The following is a 22,703-nucleotide window of genomic DNA, read 5'->3' on the forward strand; positions in this document are numbered from 1 at the left end:
GTTTGTGTGGAAGAGGATCTTGTGCCACAGCCACACAATCTTTCGTATTGTCACAAAAAAAGACAATCTCCTGGCAATGTTGATGACATGGATGACCAGCACTCATATTACGCGAAATATTTTTTTTATGCTTTGAACCATGTTCTAACATTTTCCCTCATCAAAAACAGACCTGTAGTTATATTTAGCTTATTTTCCATAAGTTTCATTCATTCTGTACAAGCTAGTCTTCTCTGCTCCTTGTCTGAACCTCACAAAAACTCTCAATTTCAAACTTCCCAGTTTTTACGTTATAACTCAAGTTCTGAGATCTGCCTTTTTTAAGTCCATAAAACATCACCAGACTCATTTTGAGCATTACTGCCTCAAATCAAGTTAATTACAGCTGCGTAATAATATGTAAAACATATTGAACTTTTGTGTATATTTCATAGTAGTGTACTGCTTCAAGAGTTAGTATTGTACAAACAATCCCATGGGAAACTTTTTGTTGTGAAAACATTTTTTTATATGGTAAGGCATGTATTTAAGGCATTTTCTAAATGTCTGTTAATCATTAACACATTTTTGACCAGAAAAAAATGTTAAATAATAATTTACAAATCATGAAAAAAATGGACAAATACAAAGCAATTACACACTCATTGACACAAATAATTAACTAATCATTAACAATAATTAACATGAACTTACCCTAACCCTAGTAAAGGATTATTAAACATGTGTTGACAGGTGTTTAGTTGATGTTTGCTTCAACGTTTAGTTAATTTTTTTATTTTTTTGGGTCAGGGATTAATTAAGATTTTTAAATGCTTTGTATATACACCTTATTATAAAGTGTTAACAAAATAAAGTCATAAAGCCAACATTTAAGTGTAAACTTATCTGTTATAGCAACATGAATATTAGTGATACACAAATATAGAAATTTTAGGACAATATCAATGTTATGGGAAAGTTTGAGCCGATAACCGATATTAGACTGATATTTCCTATACGTTGTTTAGTTATTTTTTAATTAAAAAAAACGTTTGAATATTTTGAAAAAGAAATATTGCTGTATACAAATTCCTTTGTATGAGTTATTTCTAAAGATCAAATCTAAGAATGTATAGAACCAGCTAGAACACATAATATCCTTCATTTATAAAAAAAAAAATAAAAAAAGTTAGATGTTTGATAGGGCTGTCATATATTTAGCACTATGTTTAGATATAGGTAGACTATAGGCTTTAACAGGTCAATACATTTTTTGGGGACTTTTTTTATTTTCCGCTCTAAGCTGAGCACATGCAAGTCTGCACGGTCCAGTCTGGCCCAGACTGCGCAGTAACAGCGCAGAAACAGGTGTCCAACACAGTACAAAGAGCTTTAAAGGCCAATTCATACTTCATAGAGGTTTGTTCGTTTACCTAGGGCTGCCAGAACTAGAACAGCTTTTGTTTCAGCTTTGGCATTCAACAGAGGCATCGTAGCCAAACTCCTCTAGACCTCGCCCCCCGTGATCCCCAGCAACTGTTTCCATGCTGTTGCTATGGAGATTATTATCACAGACAGCTCAAATTGCGGAGAGAGACAGTGGGGACTTCGCAGACGTGTTCTCTGTATGTTAATGCTTCATATTTTATTACAATCAGTCACATGTTCACAGAGAAACGAGCCAAACAAGGAACTGAATTTAGACAAAGCAAAATGCAATGATACAGGCGCAGTGCGGACGTACGAGATGCGGCCAGCTTGTTATAACCTGTCCCAACCTGCCCTGCAATTAATTTTTTTGTCCCAGCCCAACCCGACCTGCGGATCAAAACACAACCCGCGCATTACTAGTGTCCACAGCGGGTCCTGTGTCAGGTGAGACAGAGGGAAGTGTCCCCTCATCTGCACCGCTCTCTCCTCAAATATAAAACCCACACAGTCTAATATTGGTAATTTATGCTTGAGGAAAATAATATAAAACTCATAAACATCCCCAATCTATAACTAACGCTAATGCAAAGATCTCACCTCAACCTCGCTTCGACATGTGAGGGAGAGGGGGCGAGGGGGGAAAAGAGTGAGCGCGTGCATGGAGCTGTGGCTTGTCTCATCTCCAAAAACATTCAGAATTAACAGTTTGGGAATAAGAAGGTGTATGTGTAAGTTTGACAACCAATGGTTTAGCCAATCGGAGCCTAGTTAACAGACAGCCCTGCCAAACAAACCTCTTACTTCTGAAGTATGAATTGGCGCTGCACTTTGTACATGAGTGGGAGAAAAAAATAACCATGTCAAATTTACTCCAGTGCACTAGTTTTGATTCCATTGCAAGATGCTTCACTCCACCTCATATTATGGCTTAATCACAACTCTTGTTTAGAATTCCACCCCCTGCGCTGTCATCAATTGCACAGACTGCAAGATGTGACGAAATGAGCTCCGCTGCGCCCACCTAAATGCTAGCCGTGATATCGGCTAACTGATATCGTTGCTTTTGGTTGATAACAATATTACTCAATAATGTGAATTTCAGCTAATACTGATACTGGTCTGATATATTGGTGTATCCCTAAAGATTATATTTATGTACAATAAGTAGCTACAAGATCTCTGTTTAAGATGTTTGTGTCGTTTTTTTTTTTTTATGGAAAGTATCCATGGAGAATGTGCTGCAGCTCTGTGTGTCTCTTTAGAGCAGTTTGATTGCACAGTTAGTCAGCAGAGTCCAATAATAGACTCATAAATGCACAGTAGTAAAATAATATCACCACTGGGATTCATTCATCTACAACAGGACTCCGGGAAGGGCCAATAAACTCACAAAACATACACTTGTAGAAATATAATCAGGAAATAAATGTCCAGTACATTATTTTATTTATTTATTTCAAATGATGATGAATGTTTCTGATTTTTGTCATTCAAATAGCTTACACCAAAATCTCAACTTTGAGATCTCTGAAGCATATTAACACATTCAGACATTAAAAGCATGAGTCCATTTAGATGTTGGTTTAAAACTCCTCGGCACTTTCTATGTAATTGATGTAACTGCTCCGCAACACCAAACATCATGAACAGAAAGCAATGTTGTTTGAGCGTATTTCTAATAATGTATTCATAATACATACTTACGTTAACATCAATACAAGGAAAAGTATTTGATTGATGTAGCAAACGTAAACGAAACATATCAATACACGGCTTAAATGGGTGAATCGTTAAAATACCCTATTAAAACTACCATACATTACTGTACATCTTGGCCTGTTCTTCTCGCGGAGACTTGAAGCAAGAGGCGACCATGTGGAAGTGTAGAAATGAAGGATGTTTTGGCACTGAAGGGAAGGTCCTGCCTGTCAGTAACTGCCTTAGAGAGGGTTTGTGCTGAGTGACGATGACCAAAAAGCCCCACAGTGCAGACAGATCCCGCTGGGTTTCTATACACTTTACCCACACACACTTCCAGCCTCCTCCACATGCTTCCCCTGCACTTAAACCCTGCCCCGTCTCTTGGGACATGGTTCTTATCTGTGCCTCTCCTGGGGGGTCCTGCCCTGAACACCCCCTAAATCTTCAGTGTCAAAAGTGCATCTGGTTTCTGAATCTTCTCGATTTTTCCCAGCACATAGAAAGTGCCGAGGAGTTTTAAACCAACATCTAAATGGACTCATGCTTTTAATGTCTGAATGTGTTAATATGCTTCAGAGATCTCAAAGTTGAGATTTTGGTGTAAGCTATTTGAATGACAAAAATCAGAAACATTCATCATCATTTGAAATAAATAAATAAAATAATGTACTGGACATTTATTTCCTGATTATATTTCTACAAGTGTATGTTTTGTGAGTTTATTGGCCCTTCCCGGAGTCCTGTTGTACCACATGCTAAAGTGGTGGAAAGTAATCAAGTACAAAAGTAAAAGTACTGACCTAAAGATCCCGTTGTAGAAAAGGATTCAATTGTAGTCATCTGGAAACTGTTTTGAAACACGGAAGTCCAGATGACTACAAGTTAAAACTATTATTTGGAACATTCTCCATGCAGTTTTGTGGCCCCCTCAAAATAGGGATACAAATGAAACAACATGCTTTTATTTTAGTCTTGTTTTTTGGCTAAACATTTGTATTTTGTATGAGACCTAAAGCATTGTAGAGAAACTAGTCGAGCTAAAATTGAGCCTCCCCTTTGCTCATCATTGTGTTCTACATCTTATCCCAGTTTCTCCATCAAATCCTCTTTTGTCGTCTTTCAACACAGAATCATCCACCATAATCACATTTTCATCTCGATTATTTGTTCAAAAATGTGTGTTTGTTTACTGATCATCAACTCTCCGTCGTTCCTCAGATCCTCTCAACTCTCCTGGATCTCAATCAAAACCGCAGCAAACTGAAGCTGTACATCAGTCACCTGACCTCTCTGTGTCAAGAGCGAGACCCAATCATCTTGCAGGACTTTGGCCCGCCCCCCTCCTATCACCGCTCTGACTCCGCCTCCTGGCACTCACAAGTCCACAGCATGACGCACGAACAGGTGAGAAACACGCAGCTCACTACACCTGTCCCTGCTGTTTGTGTAGAGAAATGTGTCCAAAATGTTAGCGTTTCACTGTTGAGAACCCTAAGCGTATACTGATTATAGAGCCTATTTTGTGAATGGAACACTATAAGGGATGTTTGAATGGTATTTCACTACCCTGGGCTGTTCTAATCTCAAACAAAATCTATTCAAAATTCAAGATAGGCATTTTCCATTTGTGCACACTCGAAAGTCTGGAAATACTCGAAAGTATTGGAATTCTTATGCTGGGCTCTCAGGAGGTCCAAAAAGTGCATTTGCAAAAATAAATACAGAAGAAGAAATGTATACATCATTCAAGTCGATCTTGCGTTTTCATTTCTGATACTGATACCGATACTGGTACCAAAGTGATACCAATACTGGTACTAGTACATATATTCAAGTAGGCCTGAATTGTACTCTGGATTAGGATTATACAAAGAATTGATAAACCACGCCTAAACCTATTGTAAATCAGGGTTGAATCAGGTTTTATTTTGTCAATGAATTCCTAAAACTAAGGCTGTGCAGTCAATTATACTTTTATATACAATTATAATCAAATCCAGATCCAATCATTTCAAAATGCCAATGATCAGTTCAGACTTTGGAGGAAGAAATTATACTAAAACAAAAAATAAAATTGATCATTGTAAGGGTAAAAATAGTGAGTCATGTTTTTTCCATATCACGCAGCCCTACATACACCTGATCTGATGACACAGTACTGTACTGTGAGGCTGTGCTGGAGTTTTTGACACAACTAAAAAGGCTTGCTCTCCGGTCACCTGTCAACACGAGCCTGGCTGCTGCAGCTCCATTTCACATCTGATGTTCTGAGAGTAAAAGCTCCTGGCAAAGCAGACGGTTCAGTTCATAAACGGAGCATCTATTTATTTTTCTGTCTGACAAGTTGTCATCTGGGAGAGAGGAGGAAGGAGAGAGAAAGGGGGAAGAGAAAGAGAGTGCTGAGATATGAGAGAGAAGGAAGAAGAGATAATGATAAGAGGGGAGAGGAGGAAGAAAAGATGAAAGAGATGGAGGGAGGTGGAAGAAGTGAGAGAGGCGAGGAAGGAAGAAGTTGAAAAAATGTAGGACAATAACTGTACATTTTCTGATATTGTGTTTAGATTTGCAATTTTTAAATCAAGATTTAGTTGAGAGTGCACATTCTAATATGTTTGAGAGAATTCTGTAATCCGGTGTGGGTCAGATTACTTTGCAAAGATTCAGTTGTAATCCGGACACTTTTTTGCGAAAAACTTTCATCCAAGAGTCATTCTCAATCGGTGGATCTACTCTTAGTGTAGGAGACAGTTTGTGAGCACTGTGCGATCCTCCGGGGAAGGGGTGGGGTTTCACGTGGTCATGGGTGTGTGTGGAGATGTTAAATTGAATTCACCTGCAGGGGCAGGGCAGGGAGAGTTTTGGTTCTGGGTAGCCGTAATTTTTGTTGACCGCCTTCGCTTTGCCTTTTGATTTTCTTTTAATCTATTCACTACATCAATGCAATATTCTGGCCTCTATGTTCACACCCGCTTATGTTACCGCTGTTACCTTCGCACCATTAAATCATCACCTTAAACGCAATACAGATCCAGCATCTTTGTTCATTACTCTTAAGCGCGTCACACAACGTTACAGGACCCAACCAGCTTCGCCCCTCAGCGGCTCTACAGGAGCAGGTAGCCACTATACTTAGAACTCAGATACTTATACTACTCTGAGTAAGCCCTGTCCACCATATGGAACCTCCTGATAAAAGCCTAACTAACTCTAACATTGCTCTAATGGGCCATATAAATCCTATCGTTCGCTGACTGCAGCTCCCTCATCACACATGTGTACCTGTTGCCCCATGGCTTCAAAATGCTGTACACAACTGGTAAATTGAACCTTAAAACTCCATTCCTGTTTAAAGAGGGATTCTCTTTTTGGCCTCCTTCACTCACCTCTTTCAAACCATCTCTTCGCCTGCTTAGAATCGTCACCTCACTGTCTTCAAAAGAGTGGTTTGTGACTTTAAGATGAAGATACACAGCGCTCTGTGATCCTGATCCTGCGTGCAAACGTACCTTTTGTGCAGTGGCTGTTTAATCTCACTATGCAACGCAATAGAATACACTACATTGTACTATTTTTGTGTAGGCAAGTTCTCAATGAACTAACAAAGGAGTGTCTCTCAACTTTCCAGTCCAGTTTATTATGTGTTCGTTCATTATAATATTATCATATGTAAAGCCTTAAATGGTCTTGCCCCTCCTTACCTCTCCGAGCTGCTACACCCCTACACTCCCAGCCGTTCCCTCAGGTCAGCTGACCAGCTACTTCTTACAGTGCCACAAGCTAGGCTAAAGCTCAGAGGTGAACGAGCCTTTGCAGTGGCAGCTCCAAAACTGTGGAACAAACTGCCACTCCTCGAAGAAAAGCTTCCTCACTGCCTCTTTTTAAATCGCTTCTTAAAACCCATCTGTTTTCTCTGGCTTTTAACACCATGTAGTGTGTTGATTGTATGTTTTAAATGTGTTGGGAGGGCAGCACCTTTTATTTACTTTATTTTATTTATTTTTATTCCATTGATTTTAGTGTGTTTGTTTGATTTAATTTTCTATTTGATTTTGTTTTTATATCTTATTTTATTACTTTTATCCTATTTATGCCTCTGTAGTCTTTTACCTTGCTGTGAAGCACTTTGGAACCCTCTGGTTGTGTAAATCGTGCTATATAAATAAAATGGATTGGATTGGATTATAATGTGGTGGTATTTTCATTTTCTAGCTCAAACAGGTCCACATTTATGGATGTGTCTGCTCTTTTTGTGTGCTCCACATCTGAACTCACTCTGTTTCTGTTAGTGCTTTCACTAGATTGATCGGTTTTATAGTAGTTCCTGTCAGCTGTGCACATGGACGTTGTGCCATTTTGAATAGATGAGATGTGCATGTAAGCTCTTTTGGCAGTGAACACAAATATGAACGGACTGTAAAATTACATAACAAAAATGAATGTCACTTTATACTGGCATTGTAAAAACTATACAAAATCAGATAATCAATACTAAAACTAGTATCAACACTACTTAATACTCTTGTTTGAATGATTGAAATTACAAAAAAGCTATTCAAGATATTCAAATGTTGCATATCTTCAGAACATCAACAATTTTATCTACACCTCTAGTTGAGAAATCCAATTGTCACGCCGCTCTTAAGTGCAGACTGTAAGAAAAAAAGTTTGTACATACAAATCCAGATCTCCACCAGAAAAGTTACACTGTGGATCTTTAAAGCCTAAATACAGTACATTAATACTACACTTGTACATAATGGTTAGATGGTATGGTATAGATTGAACTATGGAAACAGGACCCTCCCACTGGCCCTGCGTTCTGAGCTGTGGGACAGAGTCTGTGGTCAGCTGCTGCGGTAAAGTGTGAAAGCCCTTTTGTACGTCCTCTCTCTGGGAAATGTCTCCTTTAAGGGCACCGCAGGGCACTGTGTCTCCACAAATATATCGTATTTTGCGCACGAAAAGGCGCACCGGATTGTTAAGCGCACCATCAGCTATTTGTGTACCATGTGTACTGGTCCATACATAAAGCGCACCGGACTATAAAGCGCATAAGATAAACAAAACAGACGGATAAGTCAGAGTCAGTTGAGCTTTATGAAATGCATTCAACTCATTCAGATCAACATTGTTCAACATTAAAACACACTCTGCTACCGCTAACAGACACGTTAGCATATCCAAATCAATTCTCAGTCAAGATCACTTGTAAACACGTAAAATACAAACACAGAACACTGCTACTGCTAAAAGACACGTTAGCGTATTCACAACAACTCACAGCCTCGTTCAGTTGCAACACGTAAAAATACAACACAGTCTGATATCGCTAAAAGACACGTTAGCATATCCACTACAACTCCCAGCCTCATTCAGTTGCAACACGTAAAATACAACACAATACACTCACTTTTTCAGTTCATTCCTCGTCCTCAAATCCTTCAAATGCCGCCGAAGTACATCCCGCATAGCTATGACCAGACGTCCTGATTTACCTGGAACAGCCCCGATTTTTTAAATCCCTTGTGTCCCGGTTTAGTGTCTGCTGGAGTGCAAATGGTAAAAGCAGCCAAAGCGCTGATGGTGCTCCGTGCTAAAACTCTTTGGTCAGTGTGATCCCGCATCTCGGATCCACGTGGCAGTTCAGTGATGATTCCGGCCTTTCTGCCTTCGGGCCTCTGACCACAGTTGACTGATCATTTAGCCCGTAAGCGGATTTCTTGCGATAATATAACAGATCCAATGGTCTCTCGGCAGGAGCCATCTTGGGCCAAGATTCTTGGGGTCCTTTATTTACCGGTAGGTGTCTGCGTTGTGCCTGACTGAAAATGTTGTTTAGACTACTGTTCCCAGAATGCTTTGCATACATGTTGTTGGGACTTCTGGTTCCGGAGTACTGTAAAGCTAGATGTGCATCGGCGTCTCGTGTCCCAAATCTTCTTTACAAATCTTCCGTGTACCACACAAAATACCTTCGCGGTCAGTAAGCACAACCAGAAATAAACCATATATTAAGCGCACCGGACTATTAAGCGCACGGACGGCTTTTGAGGACGTTAAAGACTTTTACGTGTGCCTTATAGTGCGGAAAATACGGTACTTTAAATATACTCTATTCAAGTGTAATTTACTCACAACAGGACACACTTTTTAATCACCACTTGCTTCTCAGATTGTTCAGTGTGGTGGTTCAGTTGCTGCTTATGTTTGTGCATGTTATTCATTCATTCATTTTCTACCGCTTGTTCCTGTTAGGGGGTGACTGGAGCCTATCCTAGTGACTTTGGGCCTTATTATGCATGTTAATGTGTACAAAATATTCAGTCCTTACTCTAGCCTTTATTAAAGTTTGAATAGAGGATTTTTCGCAGATTTGAGAAATCAGCTGTCAGTCCCCTTTTTAAAAATGCGCATGCGCACAATCACCCCTACCCTTCTGTTCTTTCCGAGAGATGGCCTACAATCAAACCTCGTGCATGAGCACGCAACAGCCCCACTGCTACACATGCGTTTGTATATTAGCGCGACCGCATCACATCTCTCGTCCCCGCAGATTTCTGTTTCTTCTGAGCCAGCCCGAACACGGTCTTTCTTTGTCGTTATTGTCACCATTTTTGTAAGCGTGGAGCTACACTGAAGGAACTCACTGCTAGCTTTGCAAATCACACACCGGCATATCAACCACGCATACGCAGCCAGGGGAACATGCTGATACCCTGGGAACGAGCCATAACAAGCAACAAGTAGTAGTATCTTGCTTCAAAAGAGGCTTGGAAAAGATGCATAGATGCAGTGAAAGAAATTTGAGCACTGAAATTATAAATAAAAACTCATAAATATCCAATTAGTATAATAAAGATGTATTTTGCATATTTGTCAACAGTTGTCAGTGTTGCAGGAAACAAATTAATTACTTAATAATTATATATTATGTAACGTTGACTCCTATGAGCTTTTAGTCATTATAGAATGTTACCTCATCAGAAACACACCTGAGGCCGTGTTTTGCCCCCGGGTCTTAGCGTCAACTTGGGTGCTGTGGAGCTCATTTCGTCACATCTTGCGTCGGTGCAATTGCTGACAGCGCAGGGGGTGGAATTGGAAAAAAAGAGTTGTGATTATACCAAACTATGAGAAGGAGTAAAGAAACCTGAGGGCGTGGTCTGGTGCATTCTGTGAATGTTCAGAATTGTAACTAATAAACTTCAAAACTAGTGCAAGATAATCATAATAAAACAACCTCCATGGGCATAAATACAAATGATAATTTCCAATTTGGATTGGGCCATGCAGACTTGCATGTGCTCAGCTTAGAGAGAACGTCTTTTTGGTCAGACTTGGTTTAGTTCGGCACCCCGGGTGTGAAAGCGAGCTCCCAGCATTGCGCAAAACAAATAAAGGTGAATTAAATAAAGAAGCCACCCTCCGATGCTGCATTTCAATCTTTGTATTTATTTATTTTAATAATTTTTGGAACAAATTGAAAAACGCAAAATCAAACAATGTTATTGCTCACTTCTTTCATTGCCTGTACATGAGGCCATGAGTGCAAACATCTCTCATGCAGGTGGTGCTTTTGAATGCCACAGTTATCACAGTTATCCGTCATTCGATCAAACACTTTCACCATATATGGATGGACTGGCACTCCCACTCCAGCCTCCAGCAGCCAAGTCCAGCCTCTTCACGCCAGCATTAAGGGGGTAAAATACAGCCCATAGAGTTCTGTTTTGTTTGATTCACACATGTTTGAGTAAACCTGCATTATTAAGTCTACAAAATGCTCTGCTCCACTTTCAACAAAGACTAAAACAATAGTTGTGCCTTCCAAGTTCCAATTACCAGTCTGAAGTTATCCAAACTTCCTATTTTACCACCTGTTTTGAGTGTTTTCAGTTTAAGAACAGTGCACAGTACTAAATATGCAGGATTTGTGTCTTGGACATTTGTGAATTATAGAAAACACTTCTCCTCATATGCTTTTTGATGAGGAAACAACAATATAAAATATATCAAAAACTAGCATTATATAGGCCCTTTAAAAATCCTTTGTGATATATTTATCCCTATAGCTACCAATCTCAATCCCAAAATAACATCTATGGCACATTTGAGGATGTGATGTGAAAAGGTTAGTTTGCAGACACGTCACAGAAGACCACTGTTAGTTTGGATAAGGTTAACAAGTCTTCTCATTAATACTGTGGCTTCCTCTGTGTGGCTGTGCGAGTTTAATGTGCCATTTTAGACTGATTCTAATGACCTCAGTGAGTGCCAGGCATTTGAACGCAGCCAAGTGGAGGTGCTTCAAACACACTGACCACAGGAGACAGTTGGCACAGACTGGATCCTGGTCTGGAGGAGCTGAGAGAGGGTCAGATCGGGTGGTGGAGGACAAGATGGAGGAGAGAGCCACAGTGGCTCAAGTGGAAACAACGGAAAGAGACATGGAGGCAAAGGCACGGGAGGGTTTACAGTGTGTGATGAGTAATACAAACTGATAAAAAAACATCTCCAATGAGACAAGCTGGAAGCAGAACATTTTACTTACAGTTTGTTGTCTATTCAGTTATACCCCTCCTTCTGGCTTTGTGATTTTTCTGTCCAGAGGCCAATTTTATTAGTGGCCACTCCGTGTTACTGCAGCTGTTGGGCCAACTAATATAATTCCGTCATATAGTGTCAATCTGAAATCAAACTGCCCGTGTCGGATATGGAAAGATTCCTCTCTATTTTTACAATGTGAACTTTAACTTTGTTTATTTTGTATTATATTGATAGATTTATATACATTGATTTATATTTGTGCAGTTTTGGACAGGCAGTCACTTTGCATTGCCTTATTCATTCACTTCACACATGTGGTGTTAAGCTTAGATCGGGCATTGATCGGGCAGGTGAGGGCCACAAAGATTTGGCCTACCCTCACACTGGGCCCACGCTAGCTCCTTGTTGGTGCACGTGAACTTACAGTTGGACATTTAGCACAAATTAACCTTCTACTTCTTTTTTTATTGCAATTCTTTACTCTTGTTCTCCTACTCTTGACGGGCCGGAATAGGAAATGGAAAATAATATATGACCTTAGAAAAATGACTCCCATTGGATGACCTTCAATAGTATTTTAAGATAGTTCCGACAATGAGTGTACATGCATTATTCTACAGCCACATAGTTTGTAACTTGTAGTGTGAACTGCAGATTTTACACCATATATACATTTTTAAAAGTCTTTCAAATCTTGGACTTTAGGAGCTCATTAAGATATTCTTGGATCCAAAGATGGAAGAATGGGAATTGCATTAAGTAAAGCATAAAACACATACATTTAAGACAATTAACCTTATTGTTATGTTTATGGTTCAATACTACTTACCATGTTACTTACCATGTTCATCAAGTTAATTGTACATATTGAAATACTCAAATTATCATAATGTCTGTAAAAATGCCAATTGAAGGACATTGGCCTATTGTTCTGCTCTTCCATAACTTTAATGAAGCTGGTGTTCCCAGTAATGCTGTAGATTTGGCGCTCAGCTGGACTGGATATTTCCATTCCCCAGGTTCCAACTGTGAAGTTTGACTCAGACGCTGTTTTCTGCTCCATTCTCCTCATAATAAACTCTCACTTGTCTATGGCTCAGCGACATCTCTAATGAGCACTGAAGGCCCTGGCCGTACGAGCATTCAGGAAGTCTGTCTCTGCAGGCTACTCCCACAGGTGTGAGCAAGTATGTTAGACTGACTCCATTTGGAAGGAATTGTACTTTTAAGAGTTGTACAACTGAGCAAGAAAGCAATTTTCAGATTATCAAATAACCAAAAGACCAAATTTCCATGTTCAAATTACGCAACGTGAATGATCTGGAGCGCACAGATCAGGGGTTCCTTTTAGAAATCTCCACAATTGCATTCTGTTTCTTCTCTCTCACTGGGCTAGAAGTCTTTCTTAGCTCTCCAACAGAAAGAATCTGGCCAACTGCATGAATTTGCATCAAACACATTTGTTTAGTAGCACAACGGATCGCATCGCATCTCTCGTCTCCGTAGATTTCCGTCTCTTCTGAGCCAGCTTGAACTGTCTTTCTCTGTCTTAATTTTGTCCTGTACACTGAGGGAACTCTATTATAATAGATCCATGCGCTTAGACACAGGGAAACATGCTGCTATCCTGGGGATGAGCCAACGAGGCTGCAGCTGTGCAGTAGGTGCATCCTATGATTGACATGTGAATGAACTACTCGGCTATCCACGCCACGAGGAAATGAGAGATTTGGCGCCAAAAAATCGTCCATTACGCCTTTAACTACTTTTTTAATGTCTTTACTCCTAACCCGATAATCAAGTAGTTACTAAGCCTGAATAATACTTTATAAACCATTTCCTCATTTTTAATGAAGTCTTTGTTCATGTTTATCAAGGCTAATGAAGGTGTAGTTATCAGGACAGTTTTGGCTGCTCTTCTCACCTCTGTCCTTCCCTGTCCTTAGGTGTCGACTGATGAGAACTCCATGTCTTTGAATGCCTCTATATTTATCACCAAATTGAAAGAACACACTGCACAGGTCATACACTGGCACATATTTTGGGCACAGAAGGGCAATAGAACAGTGGTGTATTTAATGGATTAAATGGCGTTGGCTGAGCTGGACATTACGTAGCTTTTTTAAACACTCATAATGTTCTGCTCCAAACTAAAACAGTTTTCAGTGATTGACTGTTTCACATCCTTCATGTTCCAACTCAAACAGAAGAAAGCTAATTCTAACATATTTGCGAGTAAATATAAGTCAATACAGCGTAATTACATGCTTCAAATGGATGTCTTAGGAAAGAAAATGTGTTTGGAAATTTCATGTAAATGTGTTTTGCCCAGTACAAAAGACAACATCCGTTTTTGTCTTGCCAAAACAAATAAGAAATAATTTTGAATGTTACATGTGGATAACATAGAGCTATTAGAGGAGGGAGGAATAGTAAAAAAATCATAACATCAAAATAGTTATTTGGACATAATGCAAAATTAGAATATACTATCATCTTTTTTTAAAGTTATTAAAAAATATACTGTATTGTAGATCATTGCTGGCACATGGTTTAAGCTCATGGTATTCCTGCTACACTGCTTTGATACTCATACAAGGACATGACTCAGGTCTGGGGGGTCCAATAGGCGGCCCGCAGGCCATCTCCGGCCAGAGCATATTTTCCGTGACGCTACACATCGTATCCGCGGCACGTCTGCAACACTCTGCATCACAAGTCACAGCAGGCCAGAGAGCCCTGGTTCATCTGAAACACTGCTCTGTCAAAGCTCAAACGTGTGATGCTCAGTAAATATCAGCTTCATTAATGATTTGGAGGAAATGTAACATGCGTAAGAACCGTGTGCTCCGTGTGTTTGGAAGTCTGCTCATTAACGAGGACAGGGTTGGTCAGGCTGCTGTGCGTGATGTGCAGGTTGTCCCACGGCTCTTGTTATGACATGGACCTTAGTCTTGTCCTGCGACATGTGCACCTTTGGTTTAGTTGCTCCTTCATTTCTCTGCTCCGTTCTCTGTGAATATGCGTTGGATTGCAATAAAAAACATAATTTTTACAGCGTAACATTTTACAGCCTAACATGCAGAGAACGTGACTGTTAATAGATGTGAAGCGGGTTGAAAAAATAGATCCTGCAGGTCAGAGAACATCAATAACATGCATTATACTGCATTTGGCCTATTGACCGCTGCGTTTGTTCATAGTGCGCTAAATAGCAAACTTAGCTCTGTTTGTGGTAGGCTTTACTTTTAATATAATTTTAACCAACTGTTAAATCCTTCTTAAGGGCTTTTTAAACCCGGTTTAGACTAGTTATGTGCTGTTAAAGCCTGAAGTTGGCCTAGTTGTATTCATTCATTCATTTTCCACCACTTGTTCCTGTTAGGAGTCGTGTGTGACTGGATCCCAGTGACTTTGGGCCTTAGGGCCGTAGTCTAATGGGTCTAATTTAGACCTATTCTAGACAAGGTTTGATAGTTCAAGACCTGCTTTAGTCCTCCTAGATGGATAGATTTAATGCTATACTGTGGAACAATGCAACTCCATATGGAGAAACAGGCAGGTGGTACCTTCACCAGATAAGTATTTATCTGTATTGATAAGTATTTATTTTTACCTTTAATAAATATACATTTTAATTTACTGTATGAACCTGGGATATATCCTTGCAATAATGTCTACATTTTCTACTGTATAGAAACTAGTGTTCAGTATATATTCACCAAAACAACAAGATAAGAGTAGTAGAACAATAGAGTTTGCAGATGACTGACACAGGGCTGAAACAACACTGATACAGTGTCTTGGCGGAGCACAGAGCCACAGACAGTTTGAGTGATGCTTATGGGACAGTGGAAACAGGAACAGGCGCAGCTCACATTGATCCCCCAGCAGTTAGACACACTGCTTCTGTACTGTATAAACATGAAAACAGATAAAACATATTATTGTTATATTGATATATTGGAAACAGAGGTGATAAAGAAGTTGTTTTTGCCATTGAGTCTTCCTGTCCGTCTCATGTCTTAGGAGGTTCTACATTATCTAACGTGTAATGGGATGGTCTTGTGTAGCCTGACATGCAAATGATTACATGTTAGCCAAACATCCATTCATCAAAGTAAAATTCAATGAAGTCGACAAATACAAAAATAAGTCATATTGAGAAGTCATATTGAAGTAAATGAGATGTAGCAGTTTTTCATGCTGGTGCTACATGACTAGATGCCCTGAACGTCTCTCCGTCCCGGCTCGCACCTAATGGGTTCTTTTAGCTGCTGGTGATGGGGACAAGAATGGTCTGACCGGTTTGGGGTGTAAAGACAAATCGAGTTTGTTTGTTTAGCGCACACTCGGCTTTCTCCGTGCACGTAGTGAGCGGAAGAGGTCAGATACAGTTCACTCCTCTCTTCACCTCCCTCTGGTCTTTCTCTGAGGCCCCAGTTTAGAATGTCAACCTTTGTCGAGGCCCATCTTTTACTCTGTTATTTCTGAACACGTTTCCTTCGACAGGTTCAAAATAGTTTTACAGAGCCTTTCATTCAAGGGGCCGACGTCAAATTGTTTAAACAAAAACAAAAAAATAGACTAAAATAAATGAAAGAGGTATGTGGAAAAGATCAATTTCTGCGCTTAGATTGCTCACGTATAGACACAGGCCTAAGAGCAATTTAATGAAAACATCCTCCTTCTGAAAAAACAACCTTGTCCTGTGCACATCTAAAACATGTGAACCTACCCTTGATTTTAGTCCAAAAAAACCTCTGTATTGTAATTGCTGACTCTGAAGTGCACATTGTGGAAGAGTGTAAATGCGTCACAAGCTCGAACAATGCATTTTAAGCTTTGATTTAGGTCATTTTAGCAACTTTATTGGATGCTCATTTCAGATTGTCAAAATGTTTCTTGGTACTTTTAGTGTTTTGTAACTTATTTCCATTTTTTGTTTTTACTGGGCACTCAGAGCTCACTGCAGGTTTTCAAACTACAGATAAGGCGCAGATGATATATTGGTCCAATTTCTTACCCATATTCAACCTTGTTTTAAGCTTAAACCATTCCTGGCTCCAACTGAGGCGGCGCTGGATATAAAAACTCTGAACTCAGCTACAAACTCAAGAATAAATCTTAACTTTAGCACCCAAACAGAGTCATAAACAGCTACTGTAAAGTGACTATGGCTGGATCTGTATTTACTGGACCCACATTGATCTGCATTTGGGACTCTCACTGTCAAAGGCGCTGTCTGTTTCCTCTGTTTATTTTTCCAGCCATTAGCTCAGTTCATAGTTACTCTCAAAGGAGCGCTTAGCGTTTTACCTACTTACTCCTACATTCTTTATATTTCCTCTGACCTTACTCCAAAAGGTTCCCCACTCTTCCCAACGCAATGTTTCAGTATTTACATTTGATTGAAGATACAGATACATTTAGACATATTTACTGTTCAACCAATACAGGAAGCCCATGTTTGTATAGGTTTAAGCTACATGGTTAGCAAGTTCTATACCCAATTTACCGTATAAGACCACACAGAGACAGGATATTTGTTATCTGCAGAATTAGCCTTAGCCCGACTCGGCCTTGTTAACAAGGAGTAGTTTTACCTCGGGACCTTAGGTAAATTGTAATAATTAAGAACATTGTTGTGCAGTAAAGCTAACATTGATTCATTGTGTCTAAGCTTACAATTTGAACTGTATTTTTTGTATTTTCTCTTTTTTGCAATTAAATGCGATGTGAATGGATACAATTAGCAAATCACAAAGGCTGCAATTTTTAGTTTGGCACATCGAGCTACTTTTCCTTCATGTTTCTCTCATAAATAGTTTTAAACAAGTCACAGGACAGTCAGACTGCCACTCGACTGCTCCCCAAAGTCCACCTTGTAAATATTAATACATTTTTGGAGTCCATTTGTGCCTTTAAATGACCTATTAGCTGGAAATGCTTGGGTTAAGTTCAGGTACACTTGTTCTGCTGGTTTCCCCCAGTGTTGTTTGAGCTGCTGGCGCTGCACTCTGCCCGTTCCTGCAGGAGCACTTCGGGGTCGCTCGTATCCCCATTGTAGCTCGTTAGCCGCCGTCGTTAGCTCTGCAACTCTACTGTGACAACGGATAAAACGCCCTCATAAAGCTCCACAGCCCACAATTCAACTCAAGCCTGGTACGACTTAATAGGGCGAATGCTTCTGGAGGATTATAATATAACAGGTTGGTTATTAGTGGTTTTGTTTGCAGCTTTTGTGCCGTTTGGAGGATTCTGGGTCGTTTCCTTGGGTCTGGTCAAACCGAGGTCAGCTAATGCCCTGCAGGAAAATGTGTCTATAAATGTAGACAATGGCAACTAATCCAGACTAATCCAACTAGTTCAGCAATCATGAAAGTCACTGTGATTGTTTACATGTGGAGATCTCCTAAATTAGAACTCTTTCATTACTGTTCAAAATTATCTCAAAAAGAGCTGATTCAAAATAAAATGAACAGAAACATCTAGTGTAATCTTCCAAACAAGGAAGTGTGTGATACTTACCGGCACATTCCTAATGCCTTGTGAAAATATTGTCTAAGTATCATTATCTGAATACTGTTACATCTGACACTAAAGTGGTCTTATCCAACACAGTTGTGTGTAAATTTTCTCTGCATTTTCTCTTGATTGTCTCTTATTAATGGTTGTTTTAGAACTACTTCCTGTAATTTTCAACTTTTGTTTGTCTTTTTGTCTTGAAAAACTGAAACTTCATTAATTAATATATATGATTAATATTTACCCCAAGAACTATCCCACCAAACAAAATAATAATTAGAAAAAACATGAGCGCCTGTTGTATGCAAAGGGTCTATAACGCTACAATCTCTCTGTCTCTGTCTGTCTTTCAGTCTCTGTCTCTCCCTTTCTGTCTCTCTCTCCCCTTCTCTCTATCTGTAAATGCAACGGTAAATATTGTGTACTCAGTAAGCCTATTTTATTTTTTTTTTAAATGTATCCAATAGCATATTTAAATTGTTTTTCTTTTGGATTTTATATAGGTTGTTTTGTCATTGTTCATTGTTTTATGTTGCACTGAATCACCAAAGCAAGTTCCTATGTTTGTGAATTCTGTTCATTAACAATGGCAATAAACCTTTTCTGATTCTGATCTCTCTTCCCCTCTCTTTCTGTCTCTCAGTCTCCCTCTCTCTCTCTTTCTATCCCCCCCTCTCTCTCTACCCCCCTCTCCCGCTCTCAGTCTCTCTCTATCTCCCCCACTCTCTCTATACCCCCCTCTCTCCATCCCACCTCTCTCTCTCTCTCTCTATCCCCCTCTCTCCCTTTTTTTTTTTTTTAATTGATTTTGCATTCAAAGACACCACATAGTGCACTCAAAGCATCAAAACAATATAATCATACATTACATAAACATATACACATTTATATATCGGTACACGTACATGCATATACACATCAGGTTGCTGTGACCTTGCTACCCACCACTTGACCGAGGAAACCAGCATCCTAGACCGAGGCCCAACCCAACTGGTACCAGCGCCGAGGGCAAACGCACGGGAAAGCCAACACCGGACCCTCCCGAATAACTTCAGGGCGGACCCGACCCATGCCGGAGCCAGTACTGATCCACAATGCGGAGCTCATGAGACCGCCTTCATCCCGTGTCCAGGAATCCACTCGATTGTCCAAGAGAAGGCACGGAGATTGGCATCAAGCCTCTTACCCAGCATCAACGCCGAAGCTGGGACTCCAGCACCGCACTATACATATACCTGTACATATACCTACACACATATACACATACACACCTACACCCCTACACACACCCTAAGAAGAGAAGAGAGAAGAGATAAAAAAAATACATAAAAAATAAAGCATAATAATAATAATCATAATAATACACAGTGGCAAAGGCGGTTAGCGCTCTTGCCTCCCAAGAAGGAGATCATGGGTTCGATTCCCGGACCAGACCAACATCACATGATCTCTCTGGGTGGAGTTTGCATGTTCTCCCCGTGTTCTCTCCGGGTTCTCCGGCTTCCTCCCACCGTCCAAAGACATGCATGTGTTAGGTAAAAATTGGTAACTCTAAATTGGCCCTAGTGAATGAATGTGAGAGTGAACTGTCTGTAATGTCTATGTCTCTGTGTTGGCCCTGCGACAAGTTGGCCACTGTCCAGGGTGTACCCCGCCTAAGGCCCGAAGTCACTGGGATAGGCTCCAGTCACCCGCGACCCCAAAAGGGAACAAGCGGTAGAAAATGGATGGATGGATAAATAAATAAATAAATAAATACAAATAATAATAAGTACTGTATTTTGCATCTGAGAGGCACCAATTATGTTCTTTACCTTGTGTTCTATATTTACAGTAATATCTGCTCACCATGATCCCTTCAATTTATCAAGTTATAGCATATCTACTTTAATGATTAATGATTAATAAGTTTATCCTGTAAATTTACTGGTGGTTTTCTTAAATCTGAAAAGCCCATAGTAATCACCTTATTCCATTCCTCTCCAAAGAAGGAGGCTAGTGGGGACCAGTTTTTAACAAAGGGTCCTACAGAGCCTTTCAGGACGATGATCTTCTCTCTCCACATATGAAGATCTGGAGGTTCTTTGTCTAGCCATCTTTGTAAGATTGTTAAGCGGGCTGCAAATAATAGAATTCTCAGATATATATTTATGTTTCTTCTCGCAATGTGTGTCTAGTCCTAAAACAAAACAATAAGGATCTGCTGGGATATTTATGGTAGGAGGCGTTTAATTTCTGTTCGGACACATTGCCAAAAAATTTTAACTTATTAGATGATTATATGTGCCCAAACTATCTTTACATTTTCGACACAGTGGAGAGCTTGTAGAATCATATTTACTGTGAATAACTGGTGTCACATGAAGTCTATGGATTATTTTATATTGGCTTTCATAAGATCTATTAGAACATGTAATTTTCTTGGCATTTAATAAAACTTGTTTCCATTTTGTCCATTTTGACTCGTCCAGATGGGTTCCAAATTTTTACTTTTTATCAAAATGGGTTTGACAAACATACATTTATACAAATAGCCTAAGCTTTTCTTTTTTACTTGAGCTGCTTTAAGTAGAATAGTTTCAAGTTCATTATTATAAGGGCCATTTTTATAGAATGGAATTGAATAAATATAGCTTCTTATCTGCAAATATAATAATAGAAATGTGTCTGTGGGATATTATATTCTAACTTGAGTTGAGAAAAAGATTTTAGGTTCCCACCAGAGAAGAGGTCCTGGATCTTCTGTATACCGGCGTCCCTCCATATTTTAAAGCCTGCATCTGTGCATGACACTGGAAGATCGGGATTATCGTAAATGGGTGCTAAAAATTAATATTGTTCCACTAGTCCAAAGTGTCTGCGCACATTTTGCCAAGTTTTAAGGGTATTTTTCACAACAATGTTATTGTTTAGCCCTTTTATCAAGGACATATTATTAATAAATGGTATAGCTGAGAGTGCTGTATTTAGTCCCAGTGCTTCAAGATCCAAATATGAAGAGTCAATATCATTTCTTATCCATTCTAGTATATATTTAATTTGGGCAGCCCAGAAGTAGTATTTTATGTTTGGTAATGCTAAGCCTCCTTTGTCAACTGGTAACTGTAGTTTTTTCTAATTTCAGTCACGAGCATTTTCCTTTCCAAAGAAATTTCCTGATTAGTTGGTGAATTGACTTAAAAAATGTTTCGGGAACATGATTAGGTAATAGCTGCATTGGATTTAACAATCTTGGCAAAATGTTCATTTTAATGACGGCAACTCTCCCGGTCAATGATAATGGAAGAGGAGTCCATCTTTGTAAGTCTTTCTTAATTTTAGTCATGGCATGATTTATATTTAACTCCGCTATGTCATTGATTTTGGGGAGATATTTAGACCAAGATATTTAAATCCTTCAGATGATAATTTAAAGGGTATCTATTTAGTTAGTTCAGAATGATTATACTTTCCCAAGGGTAGTGTAGTAGATTTCTCGTAGTTAACCTTATAGCCTGATAACTCTCCAAATGTGTTTATAATGTTGATTAGTGGAGGAACAGAGCCTATAGGATCATTTAAGAATAAAAGGACATCATCTGCATAGAGCGAGATCTTGTGTGTTCTGACTTCAGTTAGAATTCCTTTCACTAATGAGGAGATTCTTATCATTTTGGCCAAAGGTTCCATTGCAAAAACAAAAAGTAATGGTGACAAAGGGCAGCCTTGTTTACTGCCTTTACTTATTGAAAATGGAGATGATGTCACTCCGTTAATAGATATTGAGGCTTGAGGTTTGGAGTACAGAAGTCTCACCCAGTCAGTAAACACTTCTCCAAAAGAGAATTATTTTAAAGTGTAAAACAAATAAGGCCATTCAATATTGTCAAATGCCTTTTCAGCGTCCAGTGTTACTATCGTAGCATCTGATTGTTTCATCTTAATATATTGCAGTATATTAATTAGGCGCCTTATGTTGGTATATGAATTTCTATTTCTATCTGTTAATTCTGGCTGCAAGCAGTTTGGCCAATATTTTACAGTCTATATTTTGAATGCTAATGGGACGATACGAAGCGGGGTTGTTGGGGTCCTTATTTTCCTTTAAAATCACTTTTATAGTAGCCTGTTGCAGAGAAGGAGGAAGCGTTTTAATCGAAAAGGCATGAATATACATTTTGGTTAATAAAGGGGCAAAAATATCTTTAAATGTTTTATAAATTTCAGATGGTAGACCATCTGGCCCACATGCCTTCCCTGGTGGAAGGTTGTCTATCATCTTCTCAACTTTCTCACAAGTTATTTCCTTCTCACAGCTCTGTTTGTCCACCTCTGAGATTTTAGTCAACTTTATTTGTTGAAAGAAATTGTGCATTTTTAAATGTGCGACTGAGGATTTAGATGAATACAGTATAGAATAATATTCACTAAATACTTTTGCAATTTGCATAACAGATCTTACCCTTTGGATCTTTAATTTGGGTAATTGCTTTGTTAAAAACGTTGTTATTAATGAGATTAGAAAGATACTTTCCAGA

The 22,703-nt window shown here is 39.3% G+C and overlaps 1 protein-coding gene across 6 annotated transcripts in view; it reads left to right on the forward strand.

Annotated features, from left to right (window-relative positions):
• Positions 1-22,703, forward strand: part of LOC140366986 (ELKS/Rab6-interacting/CAST family member 1-like) — a 226,652-nt gene that overhangs the window by 188,402 nt on the left and 15,547 nt on the right. For all 6 annotated transcript variants that reach the window (XM_072453252.1, XM_072453253.1, XM_072453254.1 and 3 more), the window contains one exon: positions 4,330-4,515. In XM_072453252.1, the coding sequence (XP_072309353.1) occupies positions 4,330-4,515 (186 nt within the window). The remainder of the gene's footprint in view (positions 1-4,329; positions 4,516-22,703) is intronic.

Source organism: Eucyclogobius newberryi, unplaced genomic scaffold, assembly GCF_026437365.1.
Source record: "Eucyclogobius newberryi isolate DKJ021-1_F unplaced genomic scaffold, fEucNew1.0.hap1 SCAF_2, whole genome shotgun sequence".
NCBI classification, from domain to species: Eukaryota; Metazoa; Chordata; class Actinopteri; order Gobiiformes; family Gobiidae; genus Eucyclogobius; species Eucyclogobius newberryi.